A 23,931-nucleotide genomic window follows, 5' to 3' on the forward strand; every position below is an offset into this window, starting at 1 on the left:
CGCCCGCCCGCCCCCGCCCGGCGCCCGCCTCCCGCCCCCGCCCGCGGCCTGGAGCGCGCCTCCCTCGCCGCCCCGGGTCTGGCGAGCCGGCGCCGGTCGAGCTGCGGGAGCCGCCGAGAGCACCAGCCGCCGCCGCCGCCGCCGCCCCGGGAGCTGCTCCGGCCGCACCATGCGGGAGCTGGCCATCGAGATCGGGGTCCGGGCCCTGCTCTTCGGAGTGTTCGTGTAAGTAGTGGTGCGCCGCGGGCGGGGGCGCGCGGACGCGGGGACCCACGGACCGAGCGTGTCTGCGCCCCAACTTTGTTTGCGCCACCGCGTCCCTTCGGGGCCTGGATTCGAGGTCTCCTCCCCGCCCAGTGCCCGGGATGTGTCCTACGGGACCGTCCTGGTCCCCTTCCAGGGACCCTGGGCGCGGAGGGACCCACGTACGCCGGACCAAGACTCGCTCCCGCCACCCCCATCGCGCCAGGGAGCGGGACCGGCCGCCGCTCGGGTCCCCTCGCCTGCGCTTGTCGCCGGCTGCGCACCAGCTGCCCGGGCACTCAGGTTGCACCCCTGGAAGCGGGAGCGCAACCTCGCTCGCGCACTCGGGAAGTTTCTCTTTCTGTGCGATCTTCTGAGCCCGACGTTTGCAGTCCTTCCTCCTGGCCCATCTCCCATCGCCGTGCGCAGGGCCAGGCTGGATCTCCTTCCGTGGCCCTGGCCCTGGCTTTGGCGACCGGGGTGCAGATGAGCGTTTCCCCCAGGAGACGTTTGCGGTACTTCTCTGGCTGGAAAACTGTTGCTGCGGAGGCTGGGGAAGTCGGGGGCCGCAGCCCGAGGTACGGGATCCGTACGCCCCGAGCTCAGTGCGGAGCCCTTGTCCGCTTAGGGTGCGGGCGGGCGCTAATGGGGATAGCAGCGAAATGCCTCTGGTGGCTCCGAGCGGCTGGTACCTGGAAATAACGATCTTGGAAAGAGGAGGGGGCTCCGGGCGCAGGCTCTTTTAGAGACGTCTGAACCCCAGGGCGCCTCAGGGACCCGCTATCCGCCGGCCCCCGAGGCCCAAGCAGCAGAGAGCTGTCGCCGTCTCTGCCTTTCAGATCCGAGCCTTTCACACCAGCTCAGACCCACTCCACAGCCCCCTGTGATCTCTTGCCAGGCAGGCGACGGCACCTGTGCTTGACCCTACGTTAGCTGGTCAGGTTCTCTTTGCCCCTCCACCCATGACTGTTTTCTGACACATTTGAAATATTAAAGTTGCATGAACTTTCTGGACTTGCCAGGTTCTTTTGAAAAGCCCATGCATGCAGCCATTCCAAACAGGAGGCCCCTCTCTGGATTTCTGCCCCAGTCTGGAGTCATTGATGGCAGGTGGGAGGCTGTGAGTTGACTTCTGTTTTGTGCAGCCCAGGGTATACACATGGAAAGAAAGACCCTTTCTTGCATGTTTTTCTTTACTAGGGATTAAATTCATCCACAGTATTGATTCACACCATCATAAAGGGTGATGAGTTCCCCCAGATGCAGGCAAGCCCCCTCTCCCAGCTTCTGACTAAACACTGCTGTTATTCAGTGCGAAGAAGGAATTAGAACTTCAGTTGGGTTTTGATGCATTTGGAAAAAGAAAAAACACTTTTCCCTTCTCTTACTCCATCTTTCTACCTTTGGAACATATATTAAAACTAGAGATTGCTGTGTGATCAGATGGGGCCAGATCTGATTGGCAGATAGGCTAGTTCCATTATATTATTATATAATAGAAATGATAAAATAGTGTTCAGTGCACAGGATTTACCAGATGTTTGTTTGGTAAATGTGAGTGTGCGTAATGCTGAAATAAAGTGAGGTAGGCTGGTAGGCTGCCTGGTCTGATTGTTGCTGGAAATTGTCAGATAATGAAAGGGTCCAACGGTATGCAAATATTTATATTGTTTTCAGATTTCAAATAGCCCCCAAAACATTTATGAGATGTTTACAGATATATGACGCTCTGTGCAGTGGCTTTGAAAATGTGATAATTACTGCTTTGTGTGCTTTTTTGCTTCCTCAAGGAACGTTATGTAAAAATCAGGCACTTTTATATTCTTTTCTCCAAAGTTCCCCTTTGTATTAATTAATGGGGGATCTGCCGTTACCCAAAGGGAAACATTTGGGCACTGATGGTGTTTTGGGGTGATTCCCTGATTTTCTATCAGTTGGAACCAGTACAGTGGATCCAACTTGTGGCTCTTTTACCTGCAAAGACCAGCTTTGGTATCGGTGTGAGACTGCCTGGGTGGGAATCTTGGATGTTCAGATGCTGTTATCATCAGGCAGAGATAACGACTTCCGGAAGGACAGGCTAGGCACACATAGATACAGATGACCCTTTGTTTTCGTAGATAAGCTTCTGGTGGGATAACAGAGGCTGGATTTTGGGGGAAGGTTTGTTCTTCCTTTCTCCAGCGCTGGTCTGATGGCAAGATTTCAGTGGTTTGTACCCACCTGTGCTCATGAAGGTGGTGGTCTCCATAGCTGAGTGGGTTGAGAAAATCCTTCTGGGCAAGCTGCATCCACTTTCTCTGCAGCTGGGTCCAGTGTAGCTGATAAAAGTCATCATCTGCTTCTGCTCATTGTATGTACCCTATTTCTCAGGATAAGAGAACAATCTTTTTGGGGGGAGGGGAGACACCTTGCTTCTTTGCAAACTTGTGCCTCTGGGAGGACGTCACCTGTAGATGCACCTGTTCTGTGATTATATTTTCTCTGAGTGAGAGCAAGACCCCACTGCCTGAGGCCCACATGCTCCTGTGGACTTGAAGTGAGTGCTAATGAAATGCAGTTTTGGACCTTGAGGTTGTAGGGTTATATGCTTTTCCTTTCTACTCAGGGAACCTCTTCTCTGTCTCTAGGCCAGGTTTAGTGCTGAGGTTTGGCGATTCAGGATCCCAAGAGCATGCCCTCCAGGAACCCCCCCATAGACCATCCAAGAGGTGTGCAATGTCCTTTGGGCAGCCCTGACCAAGAAGTTCAAACCACCGGGAAGAAAATTAGTAACGAGTAACACAAATCAGGGCTGGCACAGCAAGCTTAACCGAACAGGGAATAAAACGGTTAGAGGAGCCCAGTGTTTAGGAAAAATCAAAGTACAATGTGTAGCTTTGAGGCTGCATTTAGTGCTCTGAAGCTTGCCCGGAGGCCCCTTTGCTCTTACTTATGGAGTGTGGGCAGAGCAGAGAGGAGGAGCTTCAGTGGGCTTCCTCCATTTTCCTGCCACCCAAGGCTCCGGCAGATTCTGTGAGCTTGCGTGTACCTGCAAAGCCAGCACCGGACCTCGGTGAGCAAACGCAGTGTGGGTACAAGGTGGTCAGTCAACAGCCTCGTAGCCAGTGTTACACTGTTGGTAGTATATTGCCTCCAGTTCTGCTGTCACCAGTACAGTAAGTGCCATTTATTGAAGGTTTATTACGTGCCAGGCAGTAATGAAGATGATCACACAGATTTAACCCTTACACACACACCACGAAGTGGGTATGTTGGCATGTGTTCACGCATGAAGAGGCCGAAGCAAAGACAGGTTAAGGAACCGCCCAAGTCACAGAGCGAATATGGGAAGCCCTGAGATCCAAATCTAGATGGTCCTTCTGCGTCATCTGGACTCTCAGTCACCTCGCTATACTGCTTCAGGAAAAATAACAGCCGGTGCGCGGCTGTCAAGGGTTGACTATGCATAAGACATTCAAACAAAGAAAGCAAGATTTAGACAGGGTAAGTAGCTGGCCTGAGGACACCCAGGTAGCAGGAGGTATAATCTGGATCTGAACAGGCAGCTGAACCCCACGTCCCACGGCCATCAGCCGCTGAGATAGAATGTGTCTGGCACCAGACTTTGGAAACTAGAGCAAAAGTGAGTGCATCCTAGAAGCGATCCCCTTACCGTGACCTGTTGTCTCCAGAGAAGCAAATGAATGGCGTAGAATGATGTGTGGGAAGAGGCGTCACTCTGGTTCTCAGAGCAGACTCTTAGGATGACATTTCAAAGGGGATGGGGTGGTAGTTATGGGTCCCATGCCCTAAGAGACGGGATTAGGATATGTTACAGATTTTGCAGGGTCTCCCTTAGTCTCTGGAGCCCAGAGGGTGAGGTGTGGGGAGAGAAACTTGCAGGTCAGAACCTAATTGGTAGATTAAAGAATTGGAGGGTGTGCATACTCTCTCTTGCACCTTTTGGCCCTTGCCTCCAGGACATCAGTTCATCCGGAAAACCCTTTATTTATAGCGCTGCAGAAAGGGCTCTGGCAATAAGACAACAATCAGAAATACCGGTGGAGGGGGAAGGCGATCTACCTGTTTCACCTGTGAGCCCAGGTTCCCTGGGGTCCTCAGTCATTCTCTCCACTACCCGCTCTGAGTGGCCCCCTGTCTGGGATGTCCCTCTGGGAGCTGTGGGTTGCTCAGCGAGTGGATGACATTTGCCTCAATTCAGATCAATCCTTGTCTTTCTTGGAGCACTTCCTGTGCAGGAGACCTGTGCTGGGTGCGGGGGGGGGGGGGGGGGTTGTTTGAAGAAGGAAGGCTGGGGGGGCCTCCTGGCAGCTCACAGGTTGGCCGAGCAAAAGCACACAGTGGCCACTAGTGATTTTCCCCAGTGTAATCGCTTGCTTTGGAAGTTTTTCCTCCCAACATTTTTATCATCCATCCAGGTGACAGATGCTTATTTGGCACCTTCTAGGGGCCAGCACTGTACGAGTGCTTTTCCTTCCCCTTCGTTGGTGCACTCTGGTTGGTATCATTCCAAACAGACACAGAGAAACTTGGCACCTTTGCTGGTCCAGGTGATTTGCCTGAGGGCACTGGCTGTCAGGTAGGATTTTTGGAGTAGTGACGGAAACCCCGAAGAGTCCCGTCCGGGGCTCGAGGCCAAGGACAGTTGTGGTAGTTGGAGCAAAGCGCTCAGTTTACTGAGGAGGGGTTAATTAGCCCTGGGAGGGATGGGAAGATGGGGACAGGTGCCAGGGAAGGCTGCCCAGAACTGGCACCTCACCTGAGTCTTGAGTATCCAGAAGCAGGCCCGAGGACATTCCTGTGGACAGAGTGGCCTGGAGCAAAGGCCTAGAGGTCTGGAGGCACATTTTGGATGGGGATCAGGTCTCTGGGTGTGGCCTCAGCATGGAGTGTGGGTCTGGAGGTAGCTGGTAGGAGGGGCAGGAAGTGAGTCTGGGACAGCAATGTGGGTGGCCTCAGTGCCCTGCTGGGAAGCGTGGGCATTCCTTTATAAGCAGTAACTGGGGAGCCCCGGGAGATTTGAAACAAAAAAGCTTCATGGTAAGACACTTGCCTGGTGGTGGAAAGTGACAGCTCCCTCGGGCACGTAGGCCCTGTTTACGTTTGTAAGTGACAGTGCCCAGCTGCTGTGCCCCACGGTGTGTGCGCTCTGGGGGCCTGGGTCGCGGTCAGCTGTCTCCGTGGCTGGCTCCATACTGCCAGCTGTTGGATTGTGGGGGCCGGCACTGTATCATGGTCTCCTTTGCTTTCTCTGTATTCCCAGCCAGGCCTGGCCGCCAGCGTGGTCTGTGCCTCTTGAGTGCTCACCAGATTGCGTTCGATTTCTGATGGCCATTTCTGATGGTCACATAGACCCCAGGGCAATCTGCCTCAGTGCACAATGAGGCTTCCTTAAAGGTTTGCTGACCACGTGCATCAGACTTTCCTGGGGCCCAGCTCAGACTTCACTGAATCAACATATGGAATGGAGCCCTGGGAATCTGCATTTTCAACAGGGGTGCCTTCTGTCCACCACATTTGGGAACTACTGACGTGCAGCCTACACCTTCTTGTGCTGGAGGGTCTCCTCTGGTTCTTTTCTGGCTGCACAGACTACCCTTCCCCAACTCCTGCCGTCAGGTGGGGCCATATGGAACGTGGGTGTTCGACAGGTGGTGAGCTCCGGTTGGGGCAGCGTAAATTTAGTGGCCTTTAGTGGCCTGTCATTGTCCTCCTCTGCTGGGGACGAGCGTGCAGCTGTGTGTTGAGATGGCAGAACTTCTCCACGTAAGCAGAGAGACAGCTTCCCTGGAGAGTGATAGCATTGGCAGTGGACTTCGTGGGCCAGAAGGAAACTTTTTGCGTTAATGGCGATTTTGGGGATTGATTAGCTACTGTAGCACAAGTCTGTTCCATCTGGCTAATACACTTGGAATAATTTTGCTTGCTCTCTAGAAACAAAGTCATTTGAGGCAAAGTGGTATGATGAAAGACCATGGACTTTAGAGCTAGACAGGTCTATGTTTGGATTTTGGCTCTGCCACTAACCAGCAAGTTGCCTAAAATCTCCGAACCTCGATTTCTTCATGTGGGAAAGAACAATACTTACCTCACTGGATGTTAGTAGATAAGATGCTTTTTTTTTTTTTTTATAACCCCTGTCCTTAAAAAAAATTTTTTTTAAATGTTTACTCATTTATTTTTGAGAGAGTGTGTGAGCGGGGGAGGGACAGGGAGAGAGACAAAGAATCTGAAGCAGGCTCCAGGTTCCGAGCTGTCAGCACAGAGGCCGATGCGGGGCTGGAATCCACAAACTGTGAGATCATGAGATCATGACCTGAGTCGAAGTTGGACGCTTAACCGACTGAGCCACCCAGGTGCCCTAGGAGATAAGGTGCTTTAAGCACCTACAGTACATGGAACAAAAATTAGATGCCTTCTCCCCACTCTTGTGAATCTCTATTATGTATAGTTGGTGTCTGAGAATAGCCGTGTAGCACAGTGGTCATGACCATGGCCTTTGGCATTGGTTGCTGAGGCTTGAATCCAGATTTTGACACTTATTAGTTGCATGAGCCTTTGGGGAAAGTATTTATCCAGCTTAGATCCTTGTTTCTCCCTCTGTTCCACAGAAAAAATAGCAGTACCCATGAACGTAAGGCTTGGGAGTATTAAATGAGAGAGTATTCGGCTCATCATGGGTGCTCAGTAAATGGAAATGTTATTACCATTGTCCTTTTGTTAAGATGAATCCATAATGTACGCTAAAGAGAAACGCTGTAGGTAGCTAGCGATACTCTGATTACAAATGATTTACTACGGGATTTCTATAAACTAGTAAACTTCTTTAAATACATTTCACATGATTCCTTTTAGTCCCCGTGAGGCAAGTATGTAACTTGAGCTCATGAATGAGCTCATTCAGTGAGCCGTACCCCCATAGAGCAGCGTGGCTGGCTCGCTGTCTAATGGACGGGTGGTCCCAGTACTGTCGTTTCTCATATGTGCCTTACATTGCTGGCCATTTACAACAGTGATTTTAGGACATCAAATCCGAAGGGGCATTAGCATAACTGCATTGGACCATGTGAAAGGAAAGTGCTGCATTCCTATCATTTTCTTCCGACACCCAGTGTCCGAAGCCCTGCGCAGGGAGTTTTCCATCAGACACCCTCCCGGGGCCCTGTCCACCCCCAGTCGGGGTGGGTGGAGTGCGGTGAGCATCTCTTCCCTCCCTGGGGAGGCTTCTGCCTTGTCATCTGATCAATGGAGCAGCCTTCTGCTTGAAATATTATTTGCCACTGTAAAGTGAGTCTGCTGAACCCAGAATTCTGAGAATTGATGATGTTCTGCCACAGGGAGATAAATGCTTATAACACGACGAAAAGGAGATCATTAGTTTCATAACTTGTAGACAAAGTTATCTCAATTAGTTATAAAGATGATGCCTTTTATGACCCACACAAGGCTCATAAAAGCACCATACCTCCCTCTATTTTCCTATGATAGTGTTCTTAAATATGAAAATCATCATAGTAATACTTGTTTCTTTAGTAAACATAACCTGTGGGTGAGTCAGAAGCACCGGTTGACAGTGCGGAGGTGGACTGACACAGAACCCGCCAGTGCCATCATTAACCAAAGGCACAAAGGTGTAGAGGGGCTTGGAGATGTCCCGGGATGGACGAGCAGGAGGCACAGAGAATCTGGGAGTCTTGAGCCCAGGGATGGCCGCATCACCAGCTTTCAATATGTGACCGAAAAACTGTCCTGCAAAGGTGAGAGACTAGTTGTGATTCGGTCTCCACTGCAGCCAAAGGAGCAAGAAACAGGGTCAGAATCCGTAGGAGGAACATTTAGGTTGGTTTTCAGAAAAGTAGGCAGTCTGCCAGTCACTGGGAGACATTTCTTTTCTCCTTTTCCGAAGGGTTTTAAAAACATTTTTATGAAAGTGTTAGTTCAAACCATATGCAGTGGCTGATATTTGACTGTTTTGACCTACAAAAGCAAGAATTTCATTGAATTCAACCTAAAAATAAAATACACAAGGAAACAAATGCATGATTTATAATTGCACAGCTTCCCAGAATACCCTCTGCCCACCAAGCCCCATTTCCCCCGCCCGCAGGGTTCAGTTCTGAGCTCCATATAAATGGAATCATACAGCAGGTACTTTTTCATACGGCTGCTTTGCTCAGCGTGTTTTTGAGATTTATCCATGTTGTACTTAGTTGTAGTTTGTTAATTCTTATTGCCATAGAGCTTTCACGGCATGACTTGCCTCTTGCTTTACTCATTTTGCTGTTTATGGATATTGGGGTTATTTGTTGATTTGGGCTAATGCCGTTATTGTCTGTCTTCTTTCTTTCTTTCTTCCTTTCTTTTTTTTCGTGAACATATTTGTAATTTCTGTTGGGTATATACCTAGGAGTGGAAATGCTAGGTTGTTATTCACTTGAGGTTTTTAAAGAAGGATTTGGCCTTTCTTTGTCTAGCTCCGCTTCTGAATTAGGGATGTGTGCTGCTTTAATCTCCATCTGTTGAGCAGTTACTTTGTGAAAGCCCGTGGTGGCCCCGAATGCCCCGAAGAAGCCACGAGCTGGGTCCCCACTCTACAGGCAGGCAGGCAGGCAGGCAGGCAGGCAGCCTGGCCACCGTAGTCAGTGCAAGGGCTTTGGAATTATTTTCTGACTGCTGATTGCAAGGGTGTGCCCTAGCTTCCTCATCCGTAAAGTGGGGATAAGAAATAACACCTGCCAGGGGGCTGTAAGGATGAAATGATGTGTAACAGGTGCCGGCTACAAAGCTGGCACATAGTGGTAAAGCCACTCTGTGTCCCTGGCTCCATCATGCTTCCTGTGGGCAGGTGGAGATGAAGGTGAGTGAAAACCCCCCCTAATATCACAACGTAATAATAAGAAGAAGAATGCAGCTCTTAGCACCACAGGAGAGCTGCACCTTGAACTACAATTTCAGAAGTCTGGGGGAAGCATTCTGAATAATCATCCAAGAAATCACTGACAAAATGAAAAGACCAATACCTATGTACGTGTCAGTATCTTTTCATTGACCTGTATCTCCACTTCGGTAACAGAGGGAGGAAAGGAGACGAGCTTTAACACGTACTGTAGATCATTTTTTTTCTTGGCTCTTCCCCCCTCATAATTTTTTTCTTTTTTGACCCCCCCCCCCCCCCCCGCCACAAGAGGTGATATTGTTGTCCTGATTTACACAGTAAAGAGTTAACACTCCTCATATACAGAAAGCTCTTGCCAATCAATGAGAAAAGAGCAGAGCTCTTAAAGAGAAAAGTGGGCAGCAGAACTAACAGGGAACTAGTGATACAAATAGCCAATGCACCTTTATAAATCTGTGATTTCCATAGAAAGGCAAAATATCCATCTGAAAGCAGCAAAATGACATTGCATATAGATCAGCACACACTTTTTATTTTGCTGGGACCAAAGAATGTGGAGCCATTGAAATTAGTAACATAGACGACTATTTGTTGACTTGCGGAAGATACCCATAAATTGTGAAGTGGTAAAAAGTAGGTTATGTAAGTGTGCACGATGCTACTTTCATATGGTAATGTAATGAAATCAGTTTGTGTTGATATCTATAAGGAAAATTGCTATAAAGATATACAACAAAATTGTAACAGTGGTTATTTTAGCCGATGGAATGATATAATATTTGCTTTTTTCTTCATGCTATTTATTGTCTACATTATTTTACAGTAAACATTTATTACCTTCATATAGAATCAGAAAAATCAATGTAGAAGTTTCCTGTTATGGGGAGGGGAAGAACCTAATGAAATATTCTTAGATGGGGCTGTGTGATCTTTTTGTGATTGCTTTAGACATATCTGTAGTGGGAATGTGTCAAAAATCAACCTTTCTATATTTAATATCAACTAAAATATTGAAAGGAAAACCAGAAGGTAAAGATTAACACCCAGATGTGCAAGGCTGTGGTGAAACAGATGTGATCTGAGGATGCAGGTGGAAATGTAAATGGACATAAGCCTTTAAAGAAATTTTTTTTAACGTGTATTCATTTTTGATAGAGACGGAGCATGAGTGGGGGAGGGGCAGGGAGAGAAGGAAACACAGAATCTGAAGCAGGTTCCAGGCTCTGAGCTGTCAGCACAGAGCCCGACGCAGGGCTTGAACCCACCCATGAGATGGTGACCTGAGCCGAAGTCGGCCGCTTAACCCACTGAGCCCCCCAGGCACCCTGGACATAAGCCTTTTGAAGAGTGGTTATTTCAGTGCATAGACAGACAGACCTGAAATTATTCCTGTCCTTTGACTTAGAAGTGTTAGAAAAATATGTTGAGGCACTGATGTAGAGATACAAAAATATCCTCATGTGTAAGATGTTCACTGCTGTGTTCCATAAAAGCAAATATATTTGTCAAATAAAACTAAAATAAAAGTCAAATGGTCAACACTGGAAGAATAGTTTGATAAATTACGGACACGATAAATTGGCTATTAAAACGATAATTTTGAAAATTGGGAAGAAACATGGTAACATTTTATGATGTAGTAGTTAAAGGGAAAAAGGACTCTCCAAAAATAGATGTCAGAGTTAAACTGTGGGCAGCATGTTTGATTTGGGCAAATATTAGAAAGGATTTTACACAGAAGAGCATGTATGTAGTGGGAATGAATGTTTCTCTTCACTTAAACATTTTCTTTAAGATGATGAAATAGTTAGGGGCACCTGGGTGGCTCAGTCGGTTGAGCGTCCGACTTCAGCTCAGGTCATGATCTCTCGGTGCGTGAGTTCGAGCCCCGCGTCGGGCTCTGTGCTGACAGCTCAGAACCTGGAGCCTGGTTTGAATTCTGTGTACCCACCTCTCTCTGCCCCTCCCATGCTCATGCTCTGTCTCTCCCTGTCTTTCAATAATAAGTAAACATTAAAAAATTTTTTTTTCAGATTATGAAATAGTTGGAAAAATTGAAACAACAGAGAAGGGTAAGGATGGCTTACCTCTCTCAGGACTGCTTCACCTCTCTGCCCGTTCATTCCCTTCACTTTTTAAAGTCAAACTTTTAAACAATGTGTACTCTTTTGTGGGACTATGTTGCCTGGCACGTTTCTGAGATTCATCTATGTTGTGCTCAGTTGTAGTTTGTGTGTGTGTGTGTGTGTGTGTGTGTGTGTGTGTGTACATAAAATATACATTTTGAATATATTATGTATTTACACATAATAAAAATATAGGTAAATATAAAATAAAATAAATAAAAGTTTAATAAAAACTGAGACATCCTGACAAATTTTTTTTTTTTTTTACTTAATTTAGATCTACTTGATTCTTTTTATTGGCTGTGGGTATTTCATCATATTAACCTACTCAGGGAATTTTAGGGTGTTTTCATGTCTCAGTACAACAGACAACATTGCAATTGTGCTTACACTGTAGTGCACCTGTTAAAGTATTGTTGTGATAAGCTTTTGCAAACGAAATTACATGGTCAAAGACCATGTGTGTTTTAAATTCTGATGGATGTTGCTCAGTTGTCCATCCAAAGGGCTGGCTGTCCATGTTTACATTCTGGTTTTCGACATCCTTGCCAATGCTGGGTGTTGGTAATGTTTTATATTTGTACCGTAGGACAGAATATAACATTTGCATCTTTTCATTGTGTATTGGCAATTTTTATTTCCTTTTTAAAATTAGGTTTTAATTTTGGGGTGCCTGGGTGGCTCAGTTGGTTAAGCATCCGACTTTGGCTCAGGTTATGGTCTCACAGTTCATGAGTTCAAGTCCCACATTTGGCTCTGTGCTGACAGCTCAGAGCCTGGAGCCTGCTTCAGATTCTGTGTCTCCCTCTCTCTCTGCCCCTCTCCTGTTCATGCTCTGTCTCTCTCTCTCTCTCTGTCTCTCAAGACTAAAGAAATGTTAAAAAAATTTAAATTAATTTTAATTCCATTATGGTTAATATATAGTGTTATATTAGATGCAGGTATACAATATAGTGATTCAACAATTTCATATATCACCCAGTACTGATCAGGACAAGTGCACTTCTTAATCCCCATCACCCATTTCACCCATCCCCCACTCATCTTCCCTCTGGTGACCATCTGTTTGCTCTCTGTAGTTAAACATCTGTTTCTCAGTTTGTCTCTCTCTCTTTTTCCTTTGCTTGTTTGTTTTGTTTCTTAAATTCCACATGTATGTGAAATCATATGGTATTTGTCATTCTCTGACTTATTTCACTTAGCATTATACTCTCTAGTTCCATCCACATCGTTGCAAATGGCGAGATTTCATTCTTTTTATGGTTGAATAATATTCCATTGTGTATGTGTATATATACACACACATATATAAACACACATACACACACACATCTTTTTTATCCAATTCATCTATTGATTGACACCTGGGTTGCTTCTATAATGTGGCTATTGTAAATAATGTTGCTATAAACGGGTACATGTATCCCTTTTCAGTTAGTGTTTTTATATTTTTTTGGGTAGATACCCGGTAGTGCAATTACTGGATCTGTTTTTAACTTTTTAAGGAACCTTCAGTCTATTCCACAGTGGCTGCACCAGTTTGCATTCCCACCAACAGTGCACAAGGGTTCCTTTTCCTCTATCCTTGCCAACACTCGTTTCTTGTGTTTTTGAGTTTAACTATTCTGACAGGTGTGAGGTGATATCTCATTGTGGTTTTGATTTACATTTCCCTGACAGTGAGTGATGTTGAGCATCTTTTCATGTGTCTGCTGGCCAATTTGTATTTCTTTAGTGAAATATCATTTCCCTTAATCCATGCTTCATCTTACTGAAGTGTAGGAGTGCTTTATGCCTTAAAGATATGAATCTTTTCTTTCATATGTTGCAGCTATCTTCTCTGTGTCTGTGGTTGACTTTTAAATTTCTTTGCAGTTTCTATTATGCACACATTTTAATTTTTGTGTAGTTAAATCTGTCAGTCTTTCCCTTTATGGTTTCAGAGTTTTTGTCCTATTTAGAAAGTCCTCTTTCATCTAAAATAGAAACGTTCTGTATTGTTTAGTATTTGATGCTTTGTTCTTTAATTTTAATTCTTTAACGTATCGGAAATTTATTTTTATGTATGGAGTGAGGTAGAGGATTTTAAATTGCTGTTTCTGTATAGTTTTCAGTTGTGGAGTAGACATTGTCTTCTCCGTGATACCGTTACCAGTTACAAATTCCCATATGTCCATGGAATTGCAAGTGAATCTTGTTGCAATTTCAATTCTAAGGTATATGGCGCCTTACCTCTGGGAACAAACATAGCATGGAGGTTAAGACTGCAAGCTCCAGAGTCAGGATGCCTGAGTTCAAAGCACTAATCTTCTGTTACTATCTGTGTGAACTTGGAAGTTGCTTTATCTCTCTGTGCTTTAGTTCCCTGGTCTTAATAATGATATGGATAATAGTGGATACTAATAATAATAATGGATAATGATGCAGTAATTTCATTGTATTGAGATCAGAGAGAGCAGCTTGTGCGATTTTTGTGTTTCATAACTTGTTCTGATTTTCTATGTGGCCACATATGTGGTCAATTTTTTGTAAATTTATATAGCTTGAACATAATGAATAGTTTGTGTTTGATAGGTACAAAGCTCTAAATATATTAAAGCAAGCTGACTATACTATTCAAATCCTCTATATTCTTACTATAAAAAAATTCATTCTTTATAATTTGGTCTTTTTTTTAAAAAAGTAATCTCTACCCACAACATGAGGTTGAAACTCATGACCCTGAGATTAAGAGTAGCATGCTGTACCAACTGAGCCAGCCATGTGCCCCTAACTTGGTCTTTTTAATGTGAAGATATGCTCTCTCTCAAACTATGGTAATTAAAGCATTTACATTTTTGGAAGAAGTAACTAATATTTTGTCATACTACTGCCAGCTTATTTTCTGTTTTATTTTTGTGGTGCTTCATTTTGCTTTTTTACCCCCTAATTTCTTGCGTTTAGCTGAATAGCTCAAGTTTTCTTTGCCACCCTTCTTTTTTTCCTTTAGTGATTTGGAGGTCATAATTCCTATGTCTGCATTTCAGATTAGTATTCTTAAATTTTATCTCCCTCTGATAAACCTTTTATCATTAAGAAGTTTTCATCTTTGGGTTAATATTCCTTATCTTGAAGTACACTTTATCTAATACAAGATATAGCTAGCTACATTATCTTTTTTGAGGGTAATGCCTGCATAGAATATATTTTCCATCCTTCTACTTTCAACCTACCTGTATTTTATGTTTAATGTATGTGTCTTATAAACAACATTTAGTTGTACCTTTTAATTTTATCCAGTATGGCCAATCTCTGCCATGTGGCCAATCTCTGCCATTTATTTCAAGTGGTTAAGCCATTTACATTTAATGCAGTTATTGATGTGGTTGAGTTTAAGTCTACCATCTTATTTGTTTTTTATTTGTCCTGTTATTTGTTCCTTTTTTCTCTTTTCTTTAAAATTTTTTTAATGTTTATTTTTGGGAGGGAGGGAGAGAGAGAGAGAGAGAGAGACAGTGTGTGAGTTGGGGAGGGGCCGAGAGAGAGGGAGACACAGAATCAGAAGCAGACTCCAGGCTCTGAGCTGTCAGCACAGAGCCCGACACGGGGCTCGAACCCAGGAACTGCAAGATCATCACCTGAACTGAAATTGGACGTTTAACAGACTGAACCACTCAGACACCTCTCTTTTCTTTTAGATTAACATTTGTTAATATTCCATTTTATCTCCTTTATTGTAGTTTTAGCTACACCTCTTCAAAAATTTTAGTAGTTTCTCTAGAGATTATAATATGCATTTTTTACTTGTCACCATTAAGTCAATATTTCAAACAGATTTCAAATACAGCATAAAATACAGCATAAAAACATTATGACAGCATACTTTCATTTCTTCCCTTATGCCTTTGAAATACTGTCATAGATTTCACTTCTATGTATGAATCACATAAAACATTTGTTTTTGTCTTAAACAGTCCATATACCTTTATAGAAATTACATTGAAAGTATTTACCCACATACTTAGCATTTCCAATGTTCTTTGTTATTTCTTTCAGATTTAGTGTTTTCCTTTAGGATTATATCCCTGCAGCCTGAAGAACTTCCTTTAGCTTTTCTTTTTTCTTTTTAAAATTTTTTTAACATTTACTTATTTTTGAGAAAGAGAGAGAGTGAGTGAGTGAATGGAGGAGGGATACAGAGAGAGGGAGACACAGAATCTGATGCAAGTTCCAGGCTGTAAGCTGTCAGCACAGAGCCCGACGCGGGGCTTGAACTCACAAACTGTGAGATCATAACCTGAGTCAAAGTCAGATGCCTAACCGACGGAGCCACCCAGGTGCCCCCCCTTTAAGCTTTTCTTGCAGGGCAGATTTGCTAGAAATAGGTTCTCTTGGACTTTGTTCTATTGGGATTATCTTTATTTTACTTTATTTTTGAAAGATACTTTTGTTGGATGTAGAATTCTAGGTTAACAGTTTTCTTTCAGCTATTTAGAGATGGCTTTGATTGTAGATTCCATTCTTTCTGATGAGAAGTCAGCTGTCTTTGTTATTGTTGCTTTCCTGAATGTCATGTGTTTTCCCCTCTGGCTGCTTTTAAGAATTTCTCTTCACCTTTGGTCTTTTGCAGTTTGACTATGATGTGTCTAGGTTGGTCTCATTGTACATTTCCTGCTTGGGTTCATGGAGATTCTCAGAGCTATGGTTTGATGTCTTTCATCAGTTAAATATTAATAAGACATTAATATTTTTTCTGCCCCATTTTCTCTGTTTCTTTTGGTTTTTCATTTACACAGATATTAGTTTTATTTTATTTTATTTTTATTAAAACTTTTTTTAATGTTTATTTTTGAGAGAGAGACAGAGTGTGAGTGGGGGAGGGGCAGAGAGAGAGGGAGACACAGAATCTGAAACAGGCTTCAGGCTCTGAGCTGTCAGCACAGAGCCGGATGCAGGGTTCAAACCCACAAACCACAAGATCATGACCTGAACTGAATTCTGACACTTAACTGACTGAGCCACTCAAGCACCCTTATTAGACAGTTTTATATTATTCCACAAGTCTTGGAATGCTGTGTTCTATTTTATTTTTTGTTACTTCTTTCTTCCCTGTGGCTCAATTTAAGGTAGTTTCTATTGGTTTATCTTCAAATTCACCAATTCTTTATTTTCTACTATGTCTATTCTGCTGCTAAGCCCATGCAATAAATGCTTTATTTCAGTTCATTTTTTTCCAGTTTAGAATTTCCATTTGATTCTTTTTTAGAGTTTTAGTTTCTTTGCTGATGTTTTCCACTTGTTCATTCTATTTTTCTTTCCCTATAATCTTTTAATGTATTTATAACAGAAAGTCCTTTTCTGCTAATTGTAACATCAAGGTGATCTATGGTTCTGATTTTTTTTTCCTGATGATTATGGGTCACATTTTACTGCTTCTTTTGTATGTGTAGTAATTTTTTATTGCATATTGGAGCTTATGAATCATACATTATGGAGACGATAGATCATTATTGTCTGCCAAAGAGTGTTGAGGTTTGTTCTTGCATGAAGTTAATTTATTGCTGGGTCGCCTTCATCCTTAGAATCTTGGTTCTAGGCTATGTTTGTATAAGTCTATCTTGGTTTTGCCTTTGATCCTAGGGTACATCCTTTAGTTCTGGGAGGTGCTTTTTATTACTATAATTTGGCTCTTCTGAGGTTTCAGTAGAAAGGCGAACTTGGAAAAACTTCAACTCCAAACTCTATCTCCTGGCACTGGCTAGCTGCTGGAATTTCCAGTTTTACTTTTAGACCATGGCTGTTACTTTCCAATGGGATCCTTGGAGTCCTGTCCTGCACATTGCAATGTCTGAGTTACCCAGTAATTTGAAGGGAATTTGTACACAGAATTTTGGGTTTCCCTTCTCTGGCTAAACTCTTTTTCAGGGAGGTCTCATGTGTGTTGTATTATCCGGTATTTTATTTCCACTTGCTTTCTCTTTTCCATAGTTTTTCTCCCCCGCTCTTCTGCTTTACTGATGGACACTCCTGGAGGCTCTAAAACCTGGCTATGGATTTCTTAATGTTTTCTTTCTTTTCAGTTGTGTTTTTTGAGAGGGAAGAGAGACAAAGTGAATGGGTTGCATCAGCCATCTTGAATTAGATACCTCTTTAGATTTTTCAATTTTTTTGTGGACACAATGTTTATGTTTTTTAGTATATAAAATTATATTTTAAAAATTCACTGATTCTTACTTTTACCTGTGAATATTTTTATGGCTTTTGGAGTCATCATTCAAGTGACCTCTCCTTTATGTATCTAAAGTCCTACCTATTTTCTAAGACTTGGCTCAGAATTTGCTTTTCTCTGTTACCTTGTCTGAGCATATCAGCCCTGAATGAATGTACGTGATATTGATGACAGTGTTATATAGAAGGTCCCTGCTTATCTTTTCATTTAATGATGGAAATACTTGGTTCCTGAATGTGTTGTGCTTTAATTCGGTTTTGTGGACCAGTGCAAAGATTTTCAGCCATGGAATGAGAACATATTAAATTGGACTTTAAACATATGAACAGCTTACTCACGGAAAATCGTGTGAAACACAGATGCCTTGCTTTGATTTTTTTCCTAACACGAAAGATCCTTTTACTGTTTGCTGGAAGTAGCGACCTGTGGTGGTTTGACGATGACGAAGATGACGATGATGTTAGTGATGATAATTCATATTTATTGACCACTTACTATATGCCAGGCACTTTGCTCCTGTGAGATAAGAATTTTATAATTTTTCATATTTTTGGATGAGAAAACCAAGGCTTAGAGAGGTTAAAGAATGTGCCCAGTGTCACACTGTTAATAAGCAAGATGAAATGCTTTCCGTGAAACATTTAAATTGAGTATTTTATGAGTTGGAACAATTCAGAGCAGATTTGGGTGGGGGTGGGGAAGAGGAGGGACTGGTAGTGAGGCTTCCTGATAATGAAATGACCCTGACAACCTCTGCGAAATCATGGACATGAAGGGGATAGACACACGACGAGCAAATGGAATGTTGACATTTTACTGGAAGGCACCGCCGAGTGAATTATATTATACCCAGTGTCTGGCCTGACCTGGCTCTAGGCGTTGTCTCATCCATCACCCTCTGTCTTGTTTCCCAGAGGTCCTTACTGAGATCCTCCTTGTTGTTCAGGGGCAGAGCTGAGTCTAGAACCTCCGTCTCTTGACTCCTGGCCCCACAGGCTGCTGTAGCAGGTGACTTCCTTTGCTTCTCTTGAGGCGTCAGTTCTGCACGTTAGGGCTCGTCCTTTCAAAATCCTGTTGGGATCATTTGAATGCAGCTCTGTTTCTAGACAGCCTCTGTAGGGCAGCTAGTGAGGAGAGCTGCTTTTTATCAAAACAAACTCTTGCTCAAAAGGAAATCCCAGCGTCTCCTCCTTTTCCTCACCAACGTCCAGGTATCAGAGGAATAAATTCTAGAAATCTAATGGATGGCATAGTGACTGTAATTAACAGTACTGTGCTATGTATCTGAAAGTTGCGAAGAGAGTAAATATTTTTTAAAGTTTATTTATTTTGAGAGAGAGAGAGAGAGAGAGAGAGCGCGAGTGCATGAGCAAGGGAGGGGCAGAGAGAGAGGGAGAGAGAATCCCAAGCAGGCTCCTTGCTGTCAGCCCAGAGCCTGATGCCGGGCTTGAACTCACAAACTGCAAGATCATGAGCTGAGCCAAAATCAAGAGTCGGACGCTTAACCAGTAGAGCCACCCGGGCACCCTACAAAGAGAGTAAATCTTAAATCTTCTCATCACAAAAAAGCAATGGTGGTTGAGCGCCATGATGGAGGTGTTAACTCACACTGTGGCAGTAATCCCTTTGTAGTATTTAAGTGCATCACACCAATACATCACACACCTTAAACATACACAGTGTCAATTAGATCTCAGTAAAGCTTTTCAAAAAAGAAGTCCTGACAGTTCTCCTACATGTATTTGCCACACCTCTGCACCACGTGTAGGAGAGACGTGTCCACAGGCCCAGAGCATGCGAGGTGACAGGTGAGTCCTGCCTTTGAGCGCTGTCCTCTCCTCGTGGTCTCTTTGACCTGCAGTTGCCTGTGGACATTGTTTTAAGTATCAGGAAGAGGGATGGACCTGAAGTTCAGGGGTGGGTGTTTCTGGAGGGGTTTTCTTTGTAAAGCCCAGCTTTGAAAACTGGAGGGCAGCCCTTGTCACACTGAGAATACCTGCATTTGGGGCAGAATATTTGCGGATGGTGACACATCATTTTCCTTGGTCCCATTCCCTTGTCCTGGGAGCAGAGGTAGATGACTTGGGGGTGGAGACTCCACTCCCCTCCCTTAAGATGGTGCAGGAATCACCTCTACGCCTTCAGGAGCATTGGCAGTGCATTGACTATGTCCCATTGTATGAGATGCCGAGCCGGGCCCGGGAACAAGAACCGAATGCCACAAGCCCGCCTCACTAGCCAGAGTGCCTGCTCAGCGGCAGAGAGCAGGGTCCTTGGAGATCGGGATGCCGTGGGGCCAGTCTTCTTGGCATGGAGGACTGGCAGAGCAGGAGGGCTTGCCAGGAGTTCGGGGGTCCAGTGGGGTTGGGGTTTGGGTGGTAGGAGCCACAGCACCCAGAGGTGGGACGCAAAACTGAGTGGAGGACGTCGGGGAGCAGCTTTGTCTGGGGCCAGCTGTGCCCTCCTTTGTGCAGACCTTGCTTTTGGGTCTCCAGCCCCGGGGCCTGCCTTTTGAATTGATTTTGCAGGAATAGCTTCTTTCCTTTTGAATGCTTCCTCTGTGCCAGGTGAGATTCTTTTTTAAAAAAATTATGATTATTATAAGCCCATTTAATTCATCTTAAGAAAATCTAAAAAGTAAAAATTGATGCCTGAAATCAGAATATTCATGGTGAGTGTGACCTCATTAATGGATGTATTAAGAACTGTATTCTTCAACATCAGAGAGTGTATTTACCTTTGCAAAAAAAAAAAAAAAAAAAAAAAAGAAAAGAAATTCAACAGGGGTAGCCTGAGAACAGCATAGTCTAATAATTTCACTGACTACATTTTTCATTGTCAAATGAGTTTTGCAAAATATAGTCTACCTGTTATTGTTCCACATCACCGTTTTGGATGACCTAGAGAGTTCTCTTTGTAAAACAGTAGAATGGTCTGATATAGGATATTTAAAAGAAAGGCAGTTTTGTTACTTCACGGAAATTCAGGAATAGCAATCCTAAATTCGCACTGTGCACGCAGGTGAGTTTCTTATGCTTTGTGTGGAATGAGCTCGTCTGGTCCTTCCGACACCAGCATGAAGTGAATGCTGTTAACTTTCTCACTTTTTGGGAGGGGAAGTGCGGGGAGGGGACAGTGATCTGTCTGTGGTCATTTCTATAAGGGGCAGAGGTAGAACGGGGGTCCAGGCCTGCCTGGCTCCATAGCTCTCTGTTCCCATTGCTGTCTTGCTGGGGTTGGGTGGGGGTGATCTCTTTGTCCCCAGCTGCCCACCCTCTGGCCTCCTGTGCACCGTGCCTGCAGTGGATCTTGGTCATAACAAACCCATGGTCAGGAGCAGTTGAGCCTAGTGCCTAGAGGATCCCAGGATCTGGAGCCCCAGACCCCCTGGCATCAGATGCTGCTCGACCTCTGCTTGAATTACTTCAACCTCTCCTTCCTCAGTTTATGAATCTGCAAAGTAGGGAGAAAAATCGTACCTGTTGGAAACTGTCAGAGAATAAATTCTAGCAGGGTGATGCCTGGCATACAGGGAGCTCTCCATAAATAAAAGCCATCGTCATCAAAATGGCTGGTGTTCATCTAGAACTTTCCCTACCCTTCTTTTGGCCCCATCTTTACCCCATCTTGCCTGTGAGAACCATGTGTTTATAAGGTAAACCTGTCTTCATTTACCATAATCCTTGTTTCTTTCTTGAACAAGTGGAACCTTTCTCTGGATGTTAGCAGGCAGTATTGGAAAGCAGTGCAGCTTTAGGAATAGCCAACATAAAAAGCATCAAGAGCCTTGGATGAAGCTTGATTAATTATCTGTGTACTTTATGCCTGAAATGCGAATCCTGGTTTTCATTTTCCTCTCAAGAACGTGAGCTCCCTGCTTTGAATTAATCCAGGAGAGCAGTGTTTTAAAAAATTTCCCTACTGCTTTGTCAGCACTTAGAATTACTGCCTGAGGGTTTTCTTTTTCCCTTCTCAGAGAATCTAAAGGCAGGTTGAATACTTTTTGGATTAAATTTAATTAGTTTAAGTTTGGAAAAAAAAAAAAAAAAGAAAAAAAGAACAGAACTTTGTGAAGGTTGTGCTCCAGAAAGAAGTGTTTCCCTTGTCATTTTTTGTTTGTTTGTTTGTTTCTGAGGTGTTTTGAAAACCACTCTGGGTTTTTCTGCTGGCTGTGTTGGAAATCATGAGCCCCTGCTCACGGGAAATCAGAAAGCAGGTCTCACTCTGGAGTGAACCGTGTTCAGTTTCACAGTGAATGGAGTCAAATCCTAAGAACAAATCCACGTGAGATACAAATGAGTGCAGGTATAATTTTGACATTTGCCTTGCTCCACTACAAGCATCGTGAGAGGAGGGCTTTGACTTTTGTGTTCACCACTCTCCCTCCCACTGCTGATGTGGCTAGCACATAGTAGGTGCTCAGGAAATAGTGAGCAAAAGACGTAGCTGTAGTGAGGTGACTTCAGATGACGGTCTGCCTACTAGAGGAAGGAACTCTTCCAGTTGGCATATCCTGGGCCTACAGACAGGAAGATGAGGTCAAGGCTTGCCCTTTAGATGTACAGAGAAGCTCAGAGGAGAAGTCAGGGAAGACATGGGTCACTCAAGTTGGACAACTTTTCCTCCCCAGGAAGAAATGCAATAAGGAAAAGTCCAGGCATGATATTGAGATACCATGTGGGTTCGTGGCTCTGTCAGCTCCCCAGGAAGGGTGACTCCTGATCTTTTCCCATTGGGCTCTGGCATTTAGAGGCTGTGCAGGGTAGCACTGAGCAGGGAGGTGGCAAAGGTGACAGTGTGATTAGTGTGGCCACATGTGTGTTTGATTAAATGTTGAGACACACACCACGGTCTGCCAGGTCTCCATCTTCTTCGGGTCCACAACCTTCTTTGACGGGTCCTCAGTGGGGTCAGGCCTATTTCCCAAGGCACAGACCCTCTGAGCACTACCTCTGAGCTGAAGCGTACCTCTTTGAGAACCAGAGCTTTTTAAGAAAGTTATCTTTGTTAGAAGTTCTTTCTTAAAAAAAAATATTAATGTTTATTTATTTTTGAGAGAGAGAGAGAGAGACAGAGTGCAAGCAGGGGAGGAGCAGAGAGAAAGGGAGGCACAGAACCCGAAGCAGGCTCCAGGCTCTGAGCTGTCAGCACAGAGCCTGACGCGGGGCTTGAACTCATGAACAGTGAGATCGTGACCTGAGTCGAAGTCGGATGCCCAACTGACTGAGCCACCCAGGCACCCCAGAAGTTTTTTTTTTATTTTAAAAAATCAGTGTTTTCAAATTATAAAACAATTGTAGGCTCAGTGTAGGAGACTTGCACAATACAGAGAGAAAAATGGGAAAGAAAGTGAAATTATTTATGGTCCTACTAGCCAGAGAAAACCACAGTTAATATTTTGGTCTGTGTTCTTTTATTTTTTTTTTTCTCCAGTACTTTTCTACACAAAAGCTATGCCTTGTCTGAAAGGCAGTTTTGTAGCATGCCTTTTCCACTTGGCATAACACCCTCAATATTCTCCCTATGACAATAAATATTCCTCCCCAATATGTTTTTGTAAAAGTTGTGAAGGTTGGCAGAATACACCACCCCAAAATGTGCCACTTTGGCATAAGGATGATTTTGAGCTGACAGCAGTCAAGAGGAGGCAGATGAGGAAGTCTCCCTGCCTTCCTCCGCTTTGCCTAAAAGTGGAGCACAAATTTTCAAGTTGTCCCTCCTCCCTTCTGTACCAGGAAGGACAGAAATTGGTCAATGGAGACAACTTTGGACCCTATCAGCCTGGAGATGGCACTGGAGTAATTCGCAATAACAAACTTCACTGACTAGCCTTTATGTGCCATTAGTTTCCTCTCATATTTGACCTTCCCACAGTTAGCTACCCTTGGAAGTGCTAAAACTCTTCCTTTCTCCTGTCATTCCTTCACAGATTTATTATCCTTTACTGGGGATGCTGTATAAGCTGGAGTTCTAAGCCACTGCTTTGAGTTACTCATTTTTCCTTGGGTAGTTCCCATGTAACCATGTGGTACACCTGTTAATAAACTCTTATTTGTTTCTCTGAATCTGTCTTTTACTATAGGGATACAGTTAAGAACTCAGAAGGGTAGATGGGAAATAATTTTTCCTTTTCTACAGCTACAGTACATTAAATGAAGGCAAATACTTAGATGCAGTCAGCTTGCTGGTGTTGGACATTAGCAGGGCATCTCTGGGTTTTAGCTGATGTAAACAACACTGTGTTGAACATTCTGGCTCATGTGTTGCCATGAATATCTCTGATTATATTCTTAGACTTAATTCCTGGATGAGGGATTTCTGGGACAAAGCATTTTTTCCCCCTCTACTTCCTCCTAATAGCAGAAAGGTTGTACTTTCTGTACAGTGCCTGATTTGGCTGGTTCTTCTTATCCTTCCTGCTCAAATATCCCTTGCTGGAGAAACCTTTACTGAGG

General features: G+C 44.0%; 1 protein-coding gene across 1 annotated transcript in view; it reads left to right on the plus strand.

Moving 5' to 3' along the window:
* Positions 1 to 115: 115 nt before the first annotated feature.
* Positions 116 to 23,931, plus strand: part of PLPP4 (phospholipid phosphatase 4) — a 126,051-nt gene continuing 102,235 nt past the window's right edge. Inside the window, exon 1 of the mRNA XM_049645850.1 lies at positions 116 to 225. Within this exon, the coding sequence (XP_049501807.1) occupies positions 170 to 225 (56 nt within the window). The 5' untranslated portion in view covers positions 116 to 169. The remainder of the gene's footprint in view (positions 226 to 23,931) is intronic.

The sequence above is a fragment of the Panthera uncia genome, chromosome D2 (genome assembly GCF_023721935.1).
Source record: "Panthera uncia isolate 11264 chromosome D2, Puncia_PCG_1.0, whole genome shotgun sequence".
Taxonomy (NCBI): domain Eukaryota; kingdom Metazoa; phylum Chordata; class Mammalia; order Carnivora; family Felidae; genus Panthera; species Panthera uncia.